This window comes from Pleurodeles waltl, chromosome 3_1, assembly GCF_031143425.1.
Source record: "Pleurodeles waltl isolate 20211129_DDA chromosome 3_1, aPleWal1.hap1.20221129, whole genome shotgun sequence".
In the NCBI taxonomy this organism is placed as follows: domain Eukaryota; kingdom Metazoa; phylum Chordata; class Amphibia; order Caudata; family Salamandridae; genus Pleurodeles; species Pleurodeles waltl.
This window is the reverse complement of record NC_090440.1, coordinates 1,681,875,961-1,681,895,381: the sequence shown is the minus strand read 5'-3', so window position 1 is coordinate 1,681,895,381 and position 19,421 is coordinate 1,681,875,961. Positions and strand designations below refer to the sequence as shown.

The window sequence follows — 19,421 nt, the reverse complement described above, 5'->3', positions numbered from 1 at the left end:
GAGTTTTTAAACCTATATTGCAAGTTTCAAGTGTCTTCCAAATTAGAACAGTTTGAGTTTTGGAGCCACTTGGTTTCAACTCTTTTTGACAAATCTAGTCTGATCATGCCTCAAGGTGTTGTGGTGCCTATACTCAGTAATGTTCATAAGCTATTACATTTTGTTTTTTTCTAGATACTAACCACAGTGGTTAGTGATGGAAAAAGAGCAGTACAGAAAGATAGAAGTGATCTTTGCATCATACATGGGCAACAGTGGAAGAAGAGATTATCTCCCATAGCAGTTATGGAAACTGTTGATTCACACACATTTTAACATATTCAGACAGATTTTTGAATAGTTGTTTCCAAGTCAGCTCTCTGTCAAATATAATACCAAAATATTTGTACCATGAGACAATCTCAAGTTTGGTCCCGTTCGCATGCTAGGACTTATAAAGTGTGACGTAGTCAAAAGATGCAACTTTATTGTTTGATTTATTCATAGTCATGTCGTTTTTTTTGTTATTTGAATACGAAGTGTAGCATCTTTTATAAGCCAGTCAGCCATTATACACCAATACATGAAAACTAAATGGTCAGTGTAAGCAAGTAATGAAATGAGCTCCATTCCTAGACATGGTGGAAAACATCTTTTAGCTTGTAGTTCATCTACTAGGTCTGTTGAAGAAAATATCAAATAAGCAAAGTGCAAACTACATTGTTGCTTTAATCCATTTCGGGTCAGAATTATGTTGGTAAGGCTCCTCTTTTGATCTATTTGTCCTTAAATTGAATACCAAATTCCTGCCTAACTCACTTGCTCAATTGGGAGAGGAGTATTAATTTGGACGATCCAAACTTCCACCTGCCCGTCTCCTAGTCATAGCTTTGCTGCAAAATCATTAAATGACATAATTTACTGATTTGCATTTTTAACAGTCTCAGGAAATAACAATTGTACTCGGCTAATTTGTCATTCTAATTCCTACCACACATTTTTGCACTTAAGTACTTGATTCCTTTTATTGAAAAATCTTTGCATGTCTATATTTGTGTTGTGGACCCAAACATTCTTATAAGCAAGTCATTGTTCATTTTGTGCCATTATCTGTATAGTTAGGTGTGACGATATGTTGACTTTAATCAAGTTCCTCTTGTTTTTTTCAATATATGTTTCCACACCCATGTGTAATCGTCCATTGAGCTGTCAAACTGAAACGTCAAATTTGCCTTTTTGATTCTTTTGATTGAAATAGCTTATATGTTCCTCTCTTGCCTTGGACATTTTCATTTGAGCAGACCATTCATGATAGCATGAGGTTCGACTGACATGTTAAAATGATAGACTTAGTTAAGCAATCTTTTGGAGTCACTCTACTTGGAACTAATAACTAACACAAACCGTACTACATAATAGGTTAGAAACGAAAGCGTCTATGTTTCCTCACACTTCACCCGTATTCACTACCATCTCAATCCTTGAATCCAAAGCAGCTTATTCAAGGGGTTCTTATATCTATTTCTCCATGAATTTTAACAGTATTGTATTCCTTATCATAACTTTTAACCTGTTCTCATAAATATCACTTATTGATAGCTTCTATTGCGCTTTCAGCTTCACCCCTTTTTCTTGCCTCCTCCAGCCAGGTTGCATCCCTTGTCCCAAGTGAGGATTTCCATGTCAATTCGATTAGCTTTGGGCCTAATTAAAAAAATAACTTTGCACTTGTATAGTGCACTACTCACCCGTTAGGGTCTCAAAGCGCTGTACGCATACCGCTGTGGAACCCCTCCTGGCTTTTCCCTGTGAGGTGCCCACTCCTGGGCAACCCCCAGGGTGAAGCCAGCCATCCAAGCGCTGTCAAGGCCGTTGTGGAGATTAAGCAAGCTATTGCCCAGAGTTACAGAGTGGGACCCATTAATTAGATTAGGCACCAAGGCGAGAATTATCAGGTCCAAGGGAATTGAGCCCAAGACCCGCCGAAGCAGGAATTGAACCCTGGCCCCGGGCCAGATCTCTGCATCAGGATCTGCCGCTCTAACCATTGTGCCACCCTTCTCCACTAATGAAATGCAAGATTGGCAAACCTACTCTTCAGTTTTTGTTTCATCCGTTCTAGGCTTTATGCTCACTAAACATTTTTCAGGCTTGTCAAATCCTGCCCAATCTGTCAACAAGGACACCATATTTATTATACGCTCCCAATATCCTCTGATCACAAGGTATATGGCTGTACAGTGCTGAAAGTCAGCATCTTGGGTATTCATTTTTTGAACACTGAAATGCTTTACTGAAGTACTTTCGGGGATAGTATTGCTGTATGCCGATAATTCAATTGTAGGTTAAATCAGACATTTCTCAACACCTTGGCAATATGTGCCAGCAGTGCATCTCACGCCACATCCAACAGTTCTTTAGGCACACACCTGTTGTATCGAATCACTCTAAGATCTTCCAAATGCAATTTAGTAGCATCTTTTAGAGCAAGGTATTGCGAGGAGATTAACTTTTTTCTATCACCCATTGTCTCAAGTACCGTCAAGACCCTGTATGTTGGTGGTTTCAGAAGCCCCTTACCCTAGGTAAACCTTATTATTGAGTAGCCTATTTTGTTGTGTTATCATTCTATGGCATATCCTCTGTTAGCCATTTATGGCATTTCAGTGATTGTTTTACTTAGCAAGATAAAAGGTGCAGTGCAGTTATACCCATATATTGAGTTACATTATTGGTTGCTCCCGATTTGTTGCTTTGTTATTAAAGTTGATTTGACCTATACATTTCATCAATATATTTCATTTTTGTGTTTGAAGGTCCTTGAATGTATAACTTTGAGTGAAGAAACAACAACTTCCTCTAGTCGAATATTTGTCAAAATATTCTTTCAAGAACTTTGTGAATATATGGGACTACCAAGACTGAATGCAAGATTAAAAGATGAGTAAGTGTTCACTTCCTAGTAACAGTGCAGTCTTTTATGACTTTCACACATTTGAGCCTAACCATAGTTATGATGGTGCTTTAGGTGGGAGAGATGTTTTTATCAACAGTACAATTGTTATTAAATTAAAATGAAATTTTCTTTTCTTTTTATTTATGTCAGAACATTGCAGCCTTTTTTTGAAGGACTACTACCACGGGACAACCCAAGAAACACCCGATTTGCTATTAACTTCTTCACATCTATTGGTCTTGGAGGACTAACGTAAGGATTTTAGTTTTTGAAACCATAATTGAGATATTTTGTGCATTTCTATCAAAATAGTTAATGTAATCCTCCTCCTGGTCATAGGGATGAGTTACGTGAGCACTTGAAAAATGCACCGAAGATCATTATGACCCAAAAGCAAGATATTGAATCATCAGATTCTTCTTCATCCTCATCATCAGATTCTGACTCCTCTTCTGATTCTGACAGTAGCAGTGATGGGAGTTCAAGTTCCTCTAGTGCGAGTGACTCCAGTTCTAGTAGTGACTCCGGTAATTATTTCAGATCATCTATAGTGGATTTTCATTTGTTATTATTTACCAAATTTAGTATTTTTCTTTCCAGCCTGTTTTTGGATCTCCTGTTTACATTGAGTTAATGCATAATATATAATGTATTTTGTGCTTGAATGCTAACATTTTTACTCTTGAATTTGAAGACTTAAGCAAACAATATAGGAAATCCAGTTTGCATTCAGACATTTGTACACATTGTGTATGTTTAATTTTTATTTGTCTAATCTCTCAAAGCAAACCCCTCCTCTTTCAGATACTATTCCTCCTCCCCCACTCCAGTCTCTGCCTGCGACCAGGATTACATCTGATTCAAACATTTTGCATTGTTGGCTCTCATGATTTTAAATAATGCAAACTGTCTAGGTTTGCCCTCGTTTGGTACATCTAAAAATCTGGAGCATTTAGGTTGCTACTACAATTAACTCCTGTGCCAAATACATCATTAAGTGGGTCTACTTCTCATGAAATCCACAATGCTTATTTTCAGTGGTGAGCAATATCTCTATTGTCCTAAGGTTGCTGCAGCGGATCATCAATGGTATGGGGGTTCGTCTTTAATCGGATGAAGTGACACCTAGTTACGAGTTATGTTTTCCTGCCAAAACATTACAAAACTTTTCATATTAGTTTGTCCCTATGTGTATAGGGGTTATACTCCTTCCACCGATTTTCCCAACAAGAACACCTCATCTTTTAATCTCAAGAAACATTGAGAACCACGTTCGCTGCATTAGTCATACTTCTCTATAGACTGCAACATTTAGATACATTTGCAAAGGGCGACTCCCTTATTTCATTACAGTCCCTTCAGCATTTCTAATTAAGAAGAATTAAAACACATGCTAGAGCGCTATACCGATTGGCTTATGAACCTGAACCAAAGATCTGAGGATGGTGCAGGACCATATCTAGCAATATGGCCTTCGTGTATGTTCCAATACACAGATACTTAGCAGGTGCTATTCAGTGGAAATTAATCTGTTTTGTAGGTAAATACATTTCCAATGGGTACTCCCTTCATCCGATTTCTTGCATGAATCTTTTTCCTCCGTGTTCCTCTGCCAGCTCTCCTTTAAGAGTCTTTCAGCTATGAAGCAAATGTTTAATAACTGCCATGATCAGCAGTTTGCTGCAGAAATTGGTGTAGATTTTCAGCAAGGCTCTCAAGATATTTTCTCTTTTATGAATACGTTTGAAGCCCTCTCTTTGGAATCTGGTTTGTCTGGAAAAACATTTTCTGCCTTGTTTCACAGTTTAACTCTTGACATCGCTTATAATACAGATTGACCGTCATATCTTCAAAAGAGATCAAGAAAATGAATGATTAAGGCCTTTTCTGCCTAATTTTTATGCTCAGTTCCTAGATCCTCTCTTGTGTCGTGGAGACCCATTAGTTAGGAGCTTCTAGATGCCCCCTATTAGAAGAAGAACAGATAATTGGGCCTTTTATTTTGAAAAATTCCACTTGATAAAAACAAATATCATATATTCTCCCCACAGACTATATAGGTTCAAATCTAGTGGATGCTAGAATGGTTACTTTGAGTCTTCACCTGGTATTTGTTTTTGGCACTCTTACACAGGGATAAAAGTTCACACTCCTTATTAATAATGGTCAACATTTTGGTCCAGTAGTAACCAGAGCAGATAAAACTGATGCTTCGGGGTCATTTATAAATGTCAGTTGGGCTAGGTATCATTATTTGTACTGCTATCTAGTGTACAAGCACAGTACATAGATGCAGTTCATGGCACTGTCATTTCAAGTCCGATTACAGAGCAAACCACACACCTTCACTTGAGCATATCCCCACATCATAAAAACAAAGTTTGGTTATCGGTTGCCATGAGAAAACCATCACTTCTTTTTTTCGTATTGTCCTGTTCAATGATAGGTTTCAAAGGTAAGTACTGCTGGGTTTCTGAAGAGGAGAGAGCTACTAAAAACCTGAGCGTGGAATGGTAGTATAAACCAATACAAAGCAACAAATGAATAAGTGACATTTTTTGTTGCCATGAAATCTGAATGTGTGTTTTCAGTTGTTTCATGGAGATTGAGTAGTGAAGGTAGAGAAAACTGGTTGGAGCATAGTGAAAGATATTTCTACTGCCAACAATGTATTCTGTGTTTGGGCTTTCTCCTATGTCCTCTCAGATCTCCTGAGATGGTGGGCAAAGTTGCCACATAAGTTTGACTACCTAAATGCTGATAAGATGGGGTACCTAAATGCAGACATCACCAAGGAACCAGTAACTTTTACATCTTATTCTGGCCTGTATTGGGAGCTATAGAAGTTCCTTTAATAGCCTAAAAAACAACCTTGATTGGGCTTGTGATAATTAGGGACTGCAAGCTCAAATGGCATTGTCAGAATCAAGTTGAGAGTTAATTAGTACGTACGCAGCACTTTTCCCATAGGTTGCGCTTAATCTTCTTCTTAGTATATAGGAAAAGGCTGAAGAAATTGGCTCACTTGTGTGGAATTACTGTTAGCGTTATTAGTGGTTAAGCTCAACAATTTTGCAGATGACAGCAATGGGTGGAAATCGGTTTCAGTTTAGTTTATTCAGAAGAGCAGTATCAAATGTGTTCTTGTTCTAAGGGAGAGAAGATGACTATATTAGCTTTTTGTGATTTATGTAACGAATGTTATTTAACATGCATTGCTGGGTTTTTGTAAGAACCTAAAGCTGAAAAAGTCAACGATATTTCTGCCTTCTGGGATTAACATATTTATGGAATGTTTTTGTCATATTAATTTTGTTGCATCATTGTACATCCCTACTTATGGCAAAGCCACCTATACCTCTTTAATTTCCTCTCCTGAGCATTGACGATGCATGTGATCTTTATTATGTCCTATTGAAATATCTTTTGTTTCTCATATATTTTCTGAGAATCCTATGATAGGATTCTTCCACAACATTGCATTTATGATTGGCTCATTACATTATAGCCTAATGCTGTGATACCTTTTGTTACATTTATTCACTTTCAGAACGGTAGAGGACAATCGTAATGCCTGTGTTAAAATATTAGTTAAGGTTTGATCTAGGTGCAGAGCTGGGCCTTCTTTTTGTATTTAAGAAGAAAAGCTCTCTGTTGCACCCTTATAATGACCCTTGATTTCGAACATTATTGATTTGTTTTAGTGAGTTGCCTCTTCCAGAAGTTGAATCAAAAGAGTACATTTCACATCTGCTTACTAATGTGAGAGCTGAATGGAAGACTCCCTTTCACAAAACTTCAGGGCATTTCAAATACTGTGTGATGCTCTTTAGATCATCCATTCCTGCTTTCTTGTTTCTAAATTCTGATAGAGACTTGTAGCAGCAGATTCCTCACTTCATGAGTATTCCGCAGGAGTAAGACTTTATCTGAGAACTTTTCGACAATACCTCTGTTTGCCAATGGGAGGGGCCATTCGGTTCTGGGCTGACTCAGCCTGCTCCTGAAATGACGTGTGGAGTCTCCTTAGGTGCCACTCCCATGCGATGACATCAGTTCCTTCTTTCCATGCCACCAGTTGTTGATCTGGGGATACCTCTTGTCTCTCAAGATCAAGAGACACTTAACCATGATCAAAAAATAGTTTTACAGTGTGCAAGGGAATGCTGCCCCCCCCTTCCAAAATGACAGGTTTTAAGCTCTGAGAGAGATCTTCACCAAATCTGCCTGTGGTCGAGCCATGACTCTGGCTGCGCATCGATGATCCAAAAGGCCATACAAGCCTGAAAGTGAAAACCTATATTGCGAAGCATGGGAAGCTCCACAAGCCCTGTCCAGGTTCGAAAGTTCGGTCCCGGTCCTGTTAGTCACCAGAGTCATTCCAGGGGTCGGTCTTCCTCCCTATCTAAATGTTTGGGTAAGTTGAAGGAAAAACAAAAAGAAGCCTAAGCAGGACTTTACCCCTTTCTGCCACTCACACTCCCTGAGAAGGCATGGAGGTGGTACTATACATCTTGATCCCACTCCTAAAGTTGTTCAACTTAAGAGCCAGTCCCGTAACTTGTTCCTTCACATCCTGGGTTTACGGGGGCCATCCACCACTCCTAAGCAGATTGAAAATTTCCATGTAGGCTGCCATGAGGCTCCATTGTCTCCACTTGATCGGCCTGCACAACGGAAAAAGCACAACTTGCGATTCCTTGTTTGGCCCAGATTTGGATAACAATAACTATTACGATGCTGGTGATGGAACTATCTAAACTTATCACAAGGAGAATTGATATGATGACCTGCAGTATGCTAGTAGCCATGATACCTCTTCTGTGCACAGTCTTCTCTCACCCCGTGGCCCTGCCCCTGAGGATGGTACTTCATATGCCATGGTTACGTGTAGGTGGCCAAAGTCCTTAAACTACGGAGGTTCTTCAGCTGGGGCAGACCTCTACTGAGCCCCCCTTATCAGCGTTAACAATACCTTGTTCCAGGCATGGACCGAGCATTGCTCTGGCACCCTAGGTCAGCCACCAATTTGCACAACTCCACTGCTGTGCCCCTGGTGGTCCTGCATTTTTATCTCAGCCCCCCTCACCTGAAAGCATTGTGGTGTAGGTGTCTGTAAGCAAAACTAATTCCACACATTCCCAACTATGCCTCCCTACTCCCCCTTCACCACCATAAGGAGTCCAAACAGGTGGAGACATCAGGGAAGAGAGTTTTCTCGTCCGCCAGCTTGCCTCTTCTGTCAGTGAATGCCAGCTGTCTGCTGGGACACTATTCTTAAGCCCTTTGGGATTTTGTGGCTCGAGTACCCTCCAGGTATCCATGAAAATCTCCAACCAATCCTAGCTCATGCCAAAGAGGACGTTGTGATGGGGCCAATTTCACAATATGTTGTGGCTTGGGCACCACTGATTCCATCAGGTGGGCCATTTGCACCCGTGTCTCCATTAGCAGGCATACTTTGCTGCAGTCCACCGATTTTTCAGGCGATGTTGAATCATCTCTCATGGACATGTTGTACGGCTCGACTTGCCTATTTTGGGACAAGGCAGACTTCGCTCTCGAGAGGTTCAAGGAGAGCAGGGCCATGGCACATTTTTTGGGCTTATCTGCCCCACCTCGCCAGCCGCAGTAACGCTACTGTTCTTTTTGTGGCTTTGCTGTGGTACCCCATACTATCAGCTAATCCAACCCCAGCACTGCGCCCGGGAGTTTTGCGGTCATGGCTGTGGTACCCACGGCCCTGGAGTCAAGTTCAACAGGCCACCCAGTCCTCTACACCCCCGCCTGCCAAACCTCCTTAGTGTGCCTTTAGTAGAGCACAGCCACCTGATAGAAGGCAGGATCTGACGATTCTTGCTGTGTTGGTAGGACATAACATCAGTTTGGTGGATCCTGCAAATTGTTTGACAGGGCTATTACCTACCCTTCCTTTCTGCCTCCCGCCACTCCCCAACTTGCCAACTTCCCTGGACCGTCCACCATCTCCCCAACTACTGAGAGTGGGCCATCTTTCCGTTTTGCAGTAGGAAGTGCAAACCCTTTTTGCCAAAGGGGCTAGCGAGAGCGCCCCACACCAGAATTAGGACTTGGTTGTTGTCCCCACTACTTCCTGGTGCTTACGAAGGACAAAGGCCTTTGCCATATTGTAGACCGGCGCTCTTTCAACGCCTTCCTCTGGAAAGTCAAATTCCAATTGCTCACACTGACCTAGGTCTTGTCTACCATCGACTAGACAGATTGGCTGGTTGCATTATCCCTCAGGACCACTATTTCCTCATACCTGTCCTGCCGGCCAATCTGCTGTGGTTTATGGTGGACAGGAACATTTTCAGATTGCTGTGCTCCCCTTTGGTCTCACCAGTGCCACTTGGGTGTTCACGTAACTAATGGTGCTGGTGGCAGCGTATCTTCAAAGGTGTGACAGCCACCCACAGTGTAAAGGGCTCACTCCACACTTCTGTGTCAAATTGCCTTTTTAAAACAGGCTAGAATTAACCATAATAAATCAATAACCCTCAAAACTTTCCTCCCCTCATAGGCTTCATTTGGATTTGAACTCAGATACAGCATAGCAACGGCAATTCTGAACATAGTTGAAGATGTTCTGAAATCTGGACAAGGTTGGTTCCTGCTTTCTGATCCTTTTAGATCTATCATCAGCATCTGAGACAGTAAATCACTCAATTCTTCTTGGAATTCTTGAGACTAGAACATAGAGAAGATGAGCAGTTATCAATTGGTTCTCGTCCTACCATTAAAATAGTTACCAATCTTTAAAAACTGTCCAGCTCGGACTTCAACCCATTATCATTCCATCAAGGAGTTCCTCAAGGGCTCACCCCGTCCCGCCACGCCTCGAAACGGAACAACTTTCCTTATCTCTAAGTCGCTCAAACTTCACATATTTCTTTTCTGCTGATAATACTTCACTGTATCTGAAAAGTCCACCCCGCCAAAACATTGAAACTGTAGCCAAAGGAGGTGACCAGTCCCAAATATGGGTACACCAGCTCAAACATAATCCACGTAAAATTAAGTTACAACAATTTGTAGGAGAGATTAGAAGTATTCAAGGTCACGCTTGGCTCTATACTTGCTCACTGCTGAACTGTCCATCTATCATTGTTGAATTTGTGAAATCACTAGGCTTCTTTCTGGACTGGAATTCCAACCTGCATGCACACTCAACGTGTTTGGATAAAGGAGCACTGCATGAGATCCAGGTTCTGCAAACTTTTGAAGCGGGATTATGGAAACTCAATATTAATAGGATTCAACAAATTTCATTTAGCCCGCTCAGTGCAGCTCTAGACACAAGGCAAGCCAGCAAACCGGCACAAATAAATTTGAAAAAAAAATTTCAATCCTAATCGCTATGAATTGGTTACACTGATAGATAGGCGAGATACTATTTTCTTGAGATCTCAACTTTGGCAAAGTACAACTGCATTTTTTAGAGTTGGGCACCCTACTTAGTGTAGTAGGCTTCCATGCACTCTAAATAACGTAAAAGTTATACCCACCACATCCAAATAAGATCCGAAGACACTAAAATAATCCTTCCCTCTGACCCCCCTCACCCCTAGTTACCCTGGGCATCTAGTCTTTATTCGCTCACAAGGATTTTTAATAAATAAAAGCAAATAAAATACCTATTGTTTACCTGGGCATCAAGTCTTTATTCTCTCACAATATGTTTAAAAAAATAAAAATACCTACACCACCGGGCGTTTTGCAGGGCCGGCTGCAGGGATATGTGAAAATCTGGTTACCGTGTTCTTTCATCAACTAAATGGCATACAATCTGACTTTAGTTTATGGGACGTGACCTGCTGGTTTAAGGGACTATTCTTAATGTGTGCCCTATTTTTTTCTATATATTGTACTTATTATAATATCCATAGTTTAACTGTTTGCTTACATATTAAATGAGTTGTTTCTTGTGTGAACCGAAATTACAAACTTGGCCTCTTCAAAGTGCTCTGGCACCCACCAGTTTTAGTTCACACTACTGAAAACAGCTACTGAAAAACATATTGAATGAAACAGTTTACTTGACTTTGTTTTGTAACAGCTGAACTGTCTTCCATCATTGTAGAACATGCTATGTGTGTATCTTATTAAAGAAAGCGATACAGCCAATAACACCCTGTAGCAGTTTCCAAGAAATAGCTAACTGTGTCTCTAACTATTCAGTTTTTTAAAAGTTATTATTTACTGTACGATTGACTGTTTCAAGAGGAAACATCACTTGCTGAGGGAGAGACACACAACATTGTTCCAACAGGCTTTCACAGTCTGCAAGCTTTTGTACTTGCAGAGTGCAGAAACCGATTTTAAGCCTTTTCAGCTTCTTTTTTGCTCTCAATTTCATTTTGTTTTTACTTTGATGTTCAAGACTCAATATCATTTGATTTCTTTTCCTGCCTTTATCTCCGTAGAACCTGACTTGGGTCTCTGTACAAACTAAGGACTCGATTTAGATAATGGCGGGTTGCCCATTTGTTCCTCAGGGTAGCCGAGTAAATTACTTTGTTGCCCTGACAGAGATGCCGCCTGCATAATTTAGAAATGACTGCCAAGATGGTGGTCATTTCTAAAGTATTGGTAGGAACTGCTATCATGGTGGTTCCTCTCAATGCTGTTTACAGTTTAGGGTGCATGGCTCTATCAACATGACTGAGCCCTGCACCAAAATGGTTTACTGTTTTTTTTTTTTTTATCATTATTTGAAAAAGAAAATCCTGAAGCAGGACTTTCTTTTTGAAAATAAAATAGAAAATGTTCCCTTCACCATGGGAATCCTCTCCCATGGCGAGTGGCATACTTACCATTTTTCACTGCACCTTACTGCCAGGGTTTTCTTGGCAGTGACTGGCAGTGAAAACTAACCTCTAACTCCGGCCATCTAAATCAAGTGGGTGGATTACAAGTCTGATTTTGACGGCCCTTACTCCGCAGGACTGTCGGACAGTTTTAATCATGCCTGATACAGAGTAGTCTCTGCCATGATTAAACCTGTGATCCGCCTGCATTTAAATAAGGCGGACAGACTACAGTGTTAGCAGGGAGGGAACACCTTTTGCCGTTGCAATGGAGTTCCCTAACTGCCAACAAATAAATTAGGCCCTGAGTCTTGGTTTTCTATTCTACCCAATACAGAGGTCTCATTACCTTTAATATGTGATTGCTTGCTGCAACAAATTGCTTATCCTGGTTAAATACAATAGGGACTACAAAGAAACCACAGCTGTATATAAATACCCATTTTCTTGAACAAACTGCTACTTTTCTTGAAATACAGCAGGAATCACTAAAAGCAGGTTTTTTGTTGGTTTTTTTTAGAAAGAAAATAGCTTGATTTAGGTTTTTTGAGACTGAACACTGTATGCATCTTAAGCCTCTCCAAAACCAGAATTAACATCATGATTTTCTTCCAGCAGGTTACAAAGATGTATATTGTACCACAGCTTTTCCTGAAACAGATCTCTGTTACTTCCTGGCTGTTTCTTAGAAACATCTTCATGATTTCACAATCATTTGAAACTCACTTCAAGGCTCCAGGAGTTTGTGTTTAAACAGATGATGCTTGATTTACCCCACACTCCTGATAGCCATACTGTTATAATAGAGACTCTGAGCTTGTTTTCTAAATACCCTTTATATCTGATTCCACCAGACTCTCATGACAAATGTTTTCCTGAGCATATTTCACATCCATGGCCTTCCTTTGACAAACTGAAGTGCTGAAGTGAACTTTAAAGGTTAGAGTAATATTGAAGGAGTTAGTTTCACTAGCTTTTTTCAGGAGGATGAGAAGATCTAGAAACCCCCATTAGCCTCAGCTGAGTTTAATGAGGCAATTCCAAAATTGGATATGCAGTTTGTTTAAATCGTATCATTATTTTCCAGCTCTTATGATGATATGAGTGTGCAGTGCTGTTTGCCCTCTACCATTGTATTGAATGCAAATTAAGTTTGTTTGCAAAATCAGTATTTTCCAAATCATTAGAAGATTGGACAATTTTTTAGCAGGATGGATTCCTTACAAGGCTATTAGTTGTTCCTAACATCTGCTTTGACGCAACCATTTTTGTCTTCTTTCTCAGTTTCCCAGATAATTTTTAATTAGTTTTGTATTCCTGTTAATGCATTTTACCTAACCAGTGGGTCTTGCACAGTTTGTCGTTCAGTTTCAAGTTCCCGCGGTAGTCTCAAATGGGACCATAAGTTAAAACCAATTGCCCTTTTTTCTGAGGGAACCTATGATAGTTTTCAGTACTCTATCTCAAAGATTGTTGATCAGTGTCTACTGTCTGAGCATAATGTTTTGTGTGCTGCAGAGCACTAAGAAGAGTCAGTATCTTTAGGAAAGCCTATTTTTAAATGTCTTGGAAGACCATTAAGTCAACCAGTCCCACCCGTAGTGTGATTGCTCTCATGTCTTGTCAGTTTTAATCTGTATTTTTGCCTTGGACACATTCATCAGTAGGTTAATGTCACACCTGTTGCAAATTGTAATGTCCCCTCATACTCCTTTAGATTTTATCCTTTGCTTTCTTCACGGGAATAGGACTCCATAGCTGACAGGCCGGATTAAAATGATCAGTTTAAATTGCAGCAGCTGTTTCCCCTCATACCCTAGTGTACCCTTTGCCTCATTGCTGCCCCCAATCTTCTGCTTGGACTCCCTTCTCGGTATTGAGTGCAAAGCTGAAAGCTAGGGGTCATTCCTTATCCCGTAGGCTCCATTAGCATTGTAGTTGCAGACTGCAAGAAACAAGCACAGGTTTGCCGATCTGAACTGCCACAACTGGTCGCACTGTAGCTTGCAAGCCTTGATGTTCTTACCACTCCGTGTGGACATTCATTAGTAGCAATGCACCTGTGGATGACTATTAAAACCCCAGCCCTCCTTTTTACATGACACCACTAAGAACTGCAATGAACCAGGTAGTAACATTGAGTCATGGTCAAGACTTTGGAAAGACAGTGCATTGAGACCCTGTACCCCACACTGGAGAGCAGAGGTTTATACACTTAGTGGGCAGCGGTAGTTCCTCTATCAAAGCTTGCCATGGCAGTTGAACCCTGAGTTCCCAGGCAGGCTCATGAGTAATGGCGGAAGTCTTTTGACAAATCTGTAATCTTAGTCGTTGGACAAGTATTTAGCTCACCGAGACAGCCTAGGCTTTGTTTCTGGGAGCTCTACACCTAGGCCTATCTGAAGGGCTAGTTTTACCAAGACATATGAGTGAAAGATGTACCAGTGGATCATGCACCAGTATCTCCCTCAGATGGGTCAATTCTGGTGTTATTATGGCTGCACTGGGGCGAAGGTTACGGGGAAAAAAAACCTTGCTTCCAGGCTCTGCCCTAGAGTAGTACAAGTTCATGCTTATTTTTGTACACAACAGGAGAGGGGCTACAAGACCAATGCACTTGGATAGGAGAGTACACTGCTGTGTTACCCTCTTAAACCTTGCAAGAGTCATAAGAGATGTAGAGAGGTCACCTCACCTACAGATTATAATGGCATGCTTCATCATAGGTGAGCTCTCCACAACAAGTTAGGTAGATACCACCTTTGTGGACTCTTGCGGGGAGTTCTTCATATATGTTACTGAATAAATGCAGGGTTCCAGATATTTTTCTAAAAATACTTTAGGGTATACTCAAGAGATTTCCCTAGATACAATTAAAAGATGTCATGCATGGATGCTTGATGAAAAGCAAAGATTTGTCTATTTGTTTCAGAGAGTAACAGTGATGTGCCTTCCCCACCAGACCCTGGCACTTCTGGTGTATAATGATATGCTTATTTTGGGTAGGGATACAGTAGAACAGACACTCCCAATGAACACAGCAGTATGGACAGCATGACTATGAACTCTGACATGTCTTTGCTGTGGTAGTCACGGCTTAAACCATAAGATAACAACTTTTTGATCCTTAAATGGGTGTGGTCCTCCATGTAGAGGGCCATCCAAGCACTATTGTGAATAACACACTCCCCATTCCAGTTGGTGAAAGCCTTCCACTCTTTCAAGGCTAGGTCATTGTTATGTTCCGTACTAGTAAAACAAGCCCCTTTTTAATGGAGTAAATGGGGAACCCTGATGATGAAGTCCACTCACCCCAAAAAAGGCCAAGATGTCCCAATAACTTTCCCACGGACCAGGCACATTCCTTAGTTCTGTGTCAGGAGGCTGATTTCACCCTCCAGGGAGAAAGCTTTCACCTCACTAACATCACTGGATCCAAATAACCACCCATTCGTGGGCATTATGAGTGGTAAAGAAAGGCTAAATTCTACAACTCCCATAGACACAACCATGTCGGTCTCCTTGGCCTCAGTTTGCATCAGAAGAACCTCTCCCAGAGTTTGAGAGACTCCCTTCAACAGTAATCAAGTCCTTCTCGTCCCCTGAGAGAGGCTAGAGCTACCACCCCTCTGTTTCCTTGTAAGTATATCATCTAAATCATTCCTCGCCTTCAGAGGTTCAGTGTTCAATTTGGCTCTGGTCTTGGGCTCTGCCAAAATGGTTGGGTGTGAAATGTGCTTGTGTTGGACGCTTAATTCCATGTATCTGTCCTATGTGAACACAGAAACTACCTCATTGTTCAAGAAAGAAAACAACATCACCAGTACAAGACACTGCCATTCAGTCTCAACATCACTTAGTGGCGAAATCCAAACTGGTTTCCTTGAAGAAAATACCACGGCTGTCTTCTCTCTGAGGAAGAAAATGAGCCTTCCACAGTCTGTACATCTACCAGCTGTCAGTCCATCTGTCAAAATGGTCCTTATAGCATTGTATGTTCCTGCTAGTCTCCCACATTGTGTAGATCTACAAAATAAGAGGAGGCACAAGTCATCTCCACTCTCCTCATGTGAGAAATGTGTACTGTCCTATCATCTATGCCTTGAACCTTCAAAACATGGGGATACTAACATATAAATGCCCACCAACTGCTGATCCTTAGCTGCATTCAAAAGGTTGAGGTTTTTAGGAGCTGCTCTTGTTCTAGTTAAATCTACTTTATTTACCCTACTTCGGAAGGGCCACATCTGCCTTCCCTCCAGATATGTGATCTCTTGTCAATGAAGAGTAAGACTGCTACTTCCCTGTATCCCACCCATTATTGCTTTGCTTGAGAATGATTCTGAAGGAGCTTGCTTTTGAACATCCAGGCCTTTACTGCGAGAACCTGTATGTTTGTGCAGGTGCTAGGAAGTTGCAATTAGCTACGATTCTGGCACTCTGCACTAACAAAGAACATGAAACTGCTCACCTGCTCTGTGAATGTTGGCATGTCTTTTTCATATACCTTGGATGAGACGAGTCTGGAGGTTGGGAGTTGCCATAGTTACATTGCCTCCATTGGAGCCCACTGGAAAAGACTTCTGAAATTCCCAGCTGCCCAGCCAGTCAGGAAAACAGATCACAATTGATGGGGCCGATGGATCTGTTACTCCAGTTCCCTGCAGTTTCTTGTGAACATAGCAGGATCTTGACCAGAATGATGCATACACCTTATGTAATTGGCATTGTAACCTGAGTTTTCTTTCATAGATGATTTTTTTCATTGCAGACATATTTCGTTTTAGGTATTCTTCTTTTTGGGCCTAGGTTCATACGGAAGTTGCAAGCCCATCACACCTTGGTATTCCACCGGTTCTGAGGACTTTTTCCGGATGTAATGTCAGAGTTTCATCTGACCAATTAAATTGTTCTTCCATCATTTTCTATATCTTCACTTCTGCTCATCTGGACAGACATTGATGTCAGGAACACTTTGCACATTGGCCTTAATAGAACGCTGTACACGCAGTGACTAGACAATGCAGTTGGATAAGATGCTGCCAAGGCCATTATTGTCAAATGTATTATACATCCTCCATTGCTAAGGCCTGCATGAAGCTGATCCTCCATCAGGTATCTGGGTACTCTCCACCAGAACTGAGATTGCATTGGTGGCAGTCACCAAGCATATACCTATCAGAGGCAAAACAGGGTAGCTATATGTGGTACTGCATACATATTTTGCCAACAGTATGCTCTGGAGTTATACTCAGTTTGGCACAGTAGTTCTGTAAAAGCTGTTTGCCTAACCCTAAGCTGCCCAGTCCTGCCTTCACTCTGACACCTCTTTTTCACAGTTGCCGTAAAGTCTGCCCACAAAGTTGGGAATAGGAAAGAGCTAGGAATTCATAGTAGAAAAAGTTTACCTATATGATGATTCCGTCACCCTTAGTTTGTAGATCCTCAGCATTTGGCTAAAACACAATGAATTTTACTTTTTCATGAAGAAAACGGGAAAGGTTGCGCATATACAAAGGCAAGAAAGGGAGTGTTGCACATGATCCTGCATGATGGCAGAGTACTGACAAAGTTAATGACAATGAGCTTAAGTACTGAATAACTGAATCAAAATAAAGTCAGCTGTAGACTTTGAAAGCAATTTCTGATGGCTGTGTCTTCCTACATATTATTCACCTTATGAATTCGCCTTCCAGGCTTCAGCATGGTTCGGCAAACTTTTTTTTTTTTTTTTCCCCTTCCTTTTTTGGGCATCAGTGCTCTCGATCTTTACCAGGTAGTGCTACACTGCTCCAGCCACAACCCATTTCTGGATATTACGTCACCAGGGTGTATTAGGTGCCAGCTGTTGCAGTGTTATCTGTGCCTGCCTTTCCACCCTCTTCAGCCCAATTCGGAGAATGCTGTCTGTATTTCTCTGAATAAATTCTCAACTTTCAAAAGCAACTATGTCAAATGTCTCCTAAAGAGTCACAGGCTTCAAGATGTGCAGACATTGTAGCAAGAAGATGCCCCTTTCAGAGCCCCATGATGACAGTATGTGGTGTTTTGTGTTGGAACACAATGCAGCAGTATGACACTAGCAGCTCTTTTCCTCTCAAGGTCATTAGTGAGTGGGTGGGTACATTGTGTTTTGCTAAGGCCTGCAAGGAGACTTCCGAGTCAAATCCCTTTCCAAAAGATACATCTCCCTCCTGGGATGTATTCCTAACAGATCTACCACGAAAAAACACCATCGGAAGAAGAAATCATCTTCCTCAAGCAAGAGTTCTCCAGGTGAGTGTTTAGAGTTGCGCACTGTTTGCAGAGGCAAGACCTCTGTCGATGTTGAAAGAAATGCTGGCACCTAAGAAGCTGAGGCCGGAGGTCCCTGATCCTTTGGGCAATGCCATGCAGGTCAAGCCTTCGATTAGCTACTCTGGATCTTTTCAGGACTGCCTCAAATTACTCTGGGTTTCTCCCTAAGGGAAGATACGGCATTTTGTTCCTGTGGGTTTGGTGGGTGCCAGCCACAAAACCTTCTAATGCAGCATCTACATGGACTTCAGCCCCAGTGTTTGAGGTGCCGTTGAAATCGACCAAAGCAGTGTCTCACATACTTTCGTAACCAACCTTGAAATCAGTCATTGAGTCATTAAATGAAAATATATGTTCGATGGCATCTGTCGCTATAGATACGCATGTTTTGCAATAGCTCGCCATCTGGTGTTGGACCGGAGTGTTACAAGTTGTTTTTCTTCGAAGAAGTCTTTCGAGTCACGGGACCGAGTGACTCCTCCTTTTGTCTCCATTGCGCATGGGCGTCGACTCCATCTTCGATTGTTTTTTTTCCGCCATCGGGTTCGGACGTGTTCCTGTCGCTCCGAGTTTCGGAACGGAAAGATAGCTAATTTCGGAAGATTTTCGTCGGTATTGTTGCGTTCGGGATCGGCGTAGTTAGATTCAACACCGCGTCGAAGGATCGAAGAGCTCCGGTGCCCTTCGGGGTAGTTTTTTCGATCCCCCGTCGGGGCCTGGTCAGCCCGACCGCGTGCTGAAGAACGCCGATGGAACGGACCCCGTTCCGTTTCTGCCCCAAATGCCACAATAAATACCCCTATACAGACCAACACTTGGTCTGTAACCTGTGCCTGTCACCTGAGCACAGTGAAGACACCTGCGAGGCCTGTCGTGCGTTCCGGTCCCGAAAGACACTCCGAGACCGTCGAGCCAGAAGACTTCAGATGGCGTCCGCGCCGACAGCCCACCGGGAGTTCGAGGAACAAGAAGAGGAGGGAACCTTTTCGATCCAAGAATCGGACTCCGAAGGATTCGACGATACACAAACCGTGAGTAAGACGTCGAAAACCACTCAGAAGAACATTTACAAGGCCCAGGGGACGCCACTGCCACCAGGCCATGGCTCCACCCATAAATTCGGTGACCGACCGTCGGCACCGAAAAAGGCCCAAACAGTGCCGAGATCGTCCGACTCCGGTCGAGACACCGGCACGCAGCCTTCTCGGGACCGAGAAAGTGCTGGAGACAAGCATCGACACCGAGATGCCGGTGTAGACACGGCTCGACGCCGAGACAGCGGCCCCGAAGAAGATAGGCGCCGACAGGTTTCGGCCCCGAAAATGAAAAAAGTCACCTCGGAGCCGAAAAAGGACACAGAC

At 42.1% G+C, this 19,421-nt stretch overlaps 1 protein-coding gene across 2 annotated transcripts in view; it reads left to right on the top strand.

Moving 5' to 3' along the window:
* CWC22 (CWC22 spliceosome associated protein homolog) overlaps positions 1 to 19,421 on the top strand; it is a 269,112-nt gene that overhangs the window by 192,042 nt on the left and 57,649 nt on the right. The window contains exons 19-21 of one of the 2 annotated variants that reach the window (XM_069225448.1): positions 2,796 to 2,923; positions 3,086 to 3,187; positions 3,275 to 3,462. In XM_069225448.1, the coding sequence (XP_069081549.1) occupies positions 2,796 to 2,923; positions 3,086 to 3,187; positions 3,275 to 3,462 (418 nt within the window). Of the gene's footprint in view, positions 1 to 2,795; positions 2,928 to 3,085; positions 3,188 to 3,274; positions 3,463 to 19,421 lie in introns of those variants that run through there. The other variant, XM_069225449.1, reaches the window with a different exon arrangement.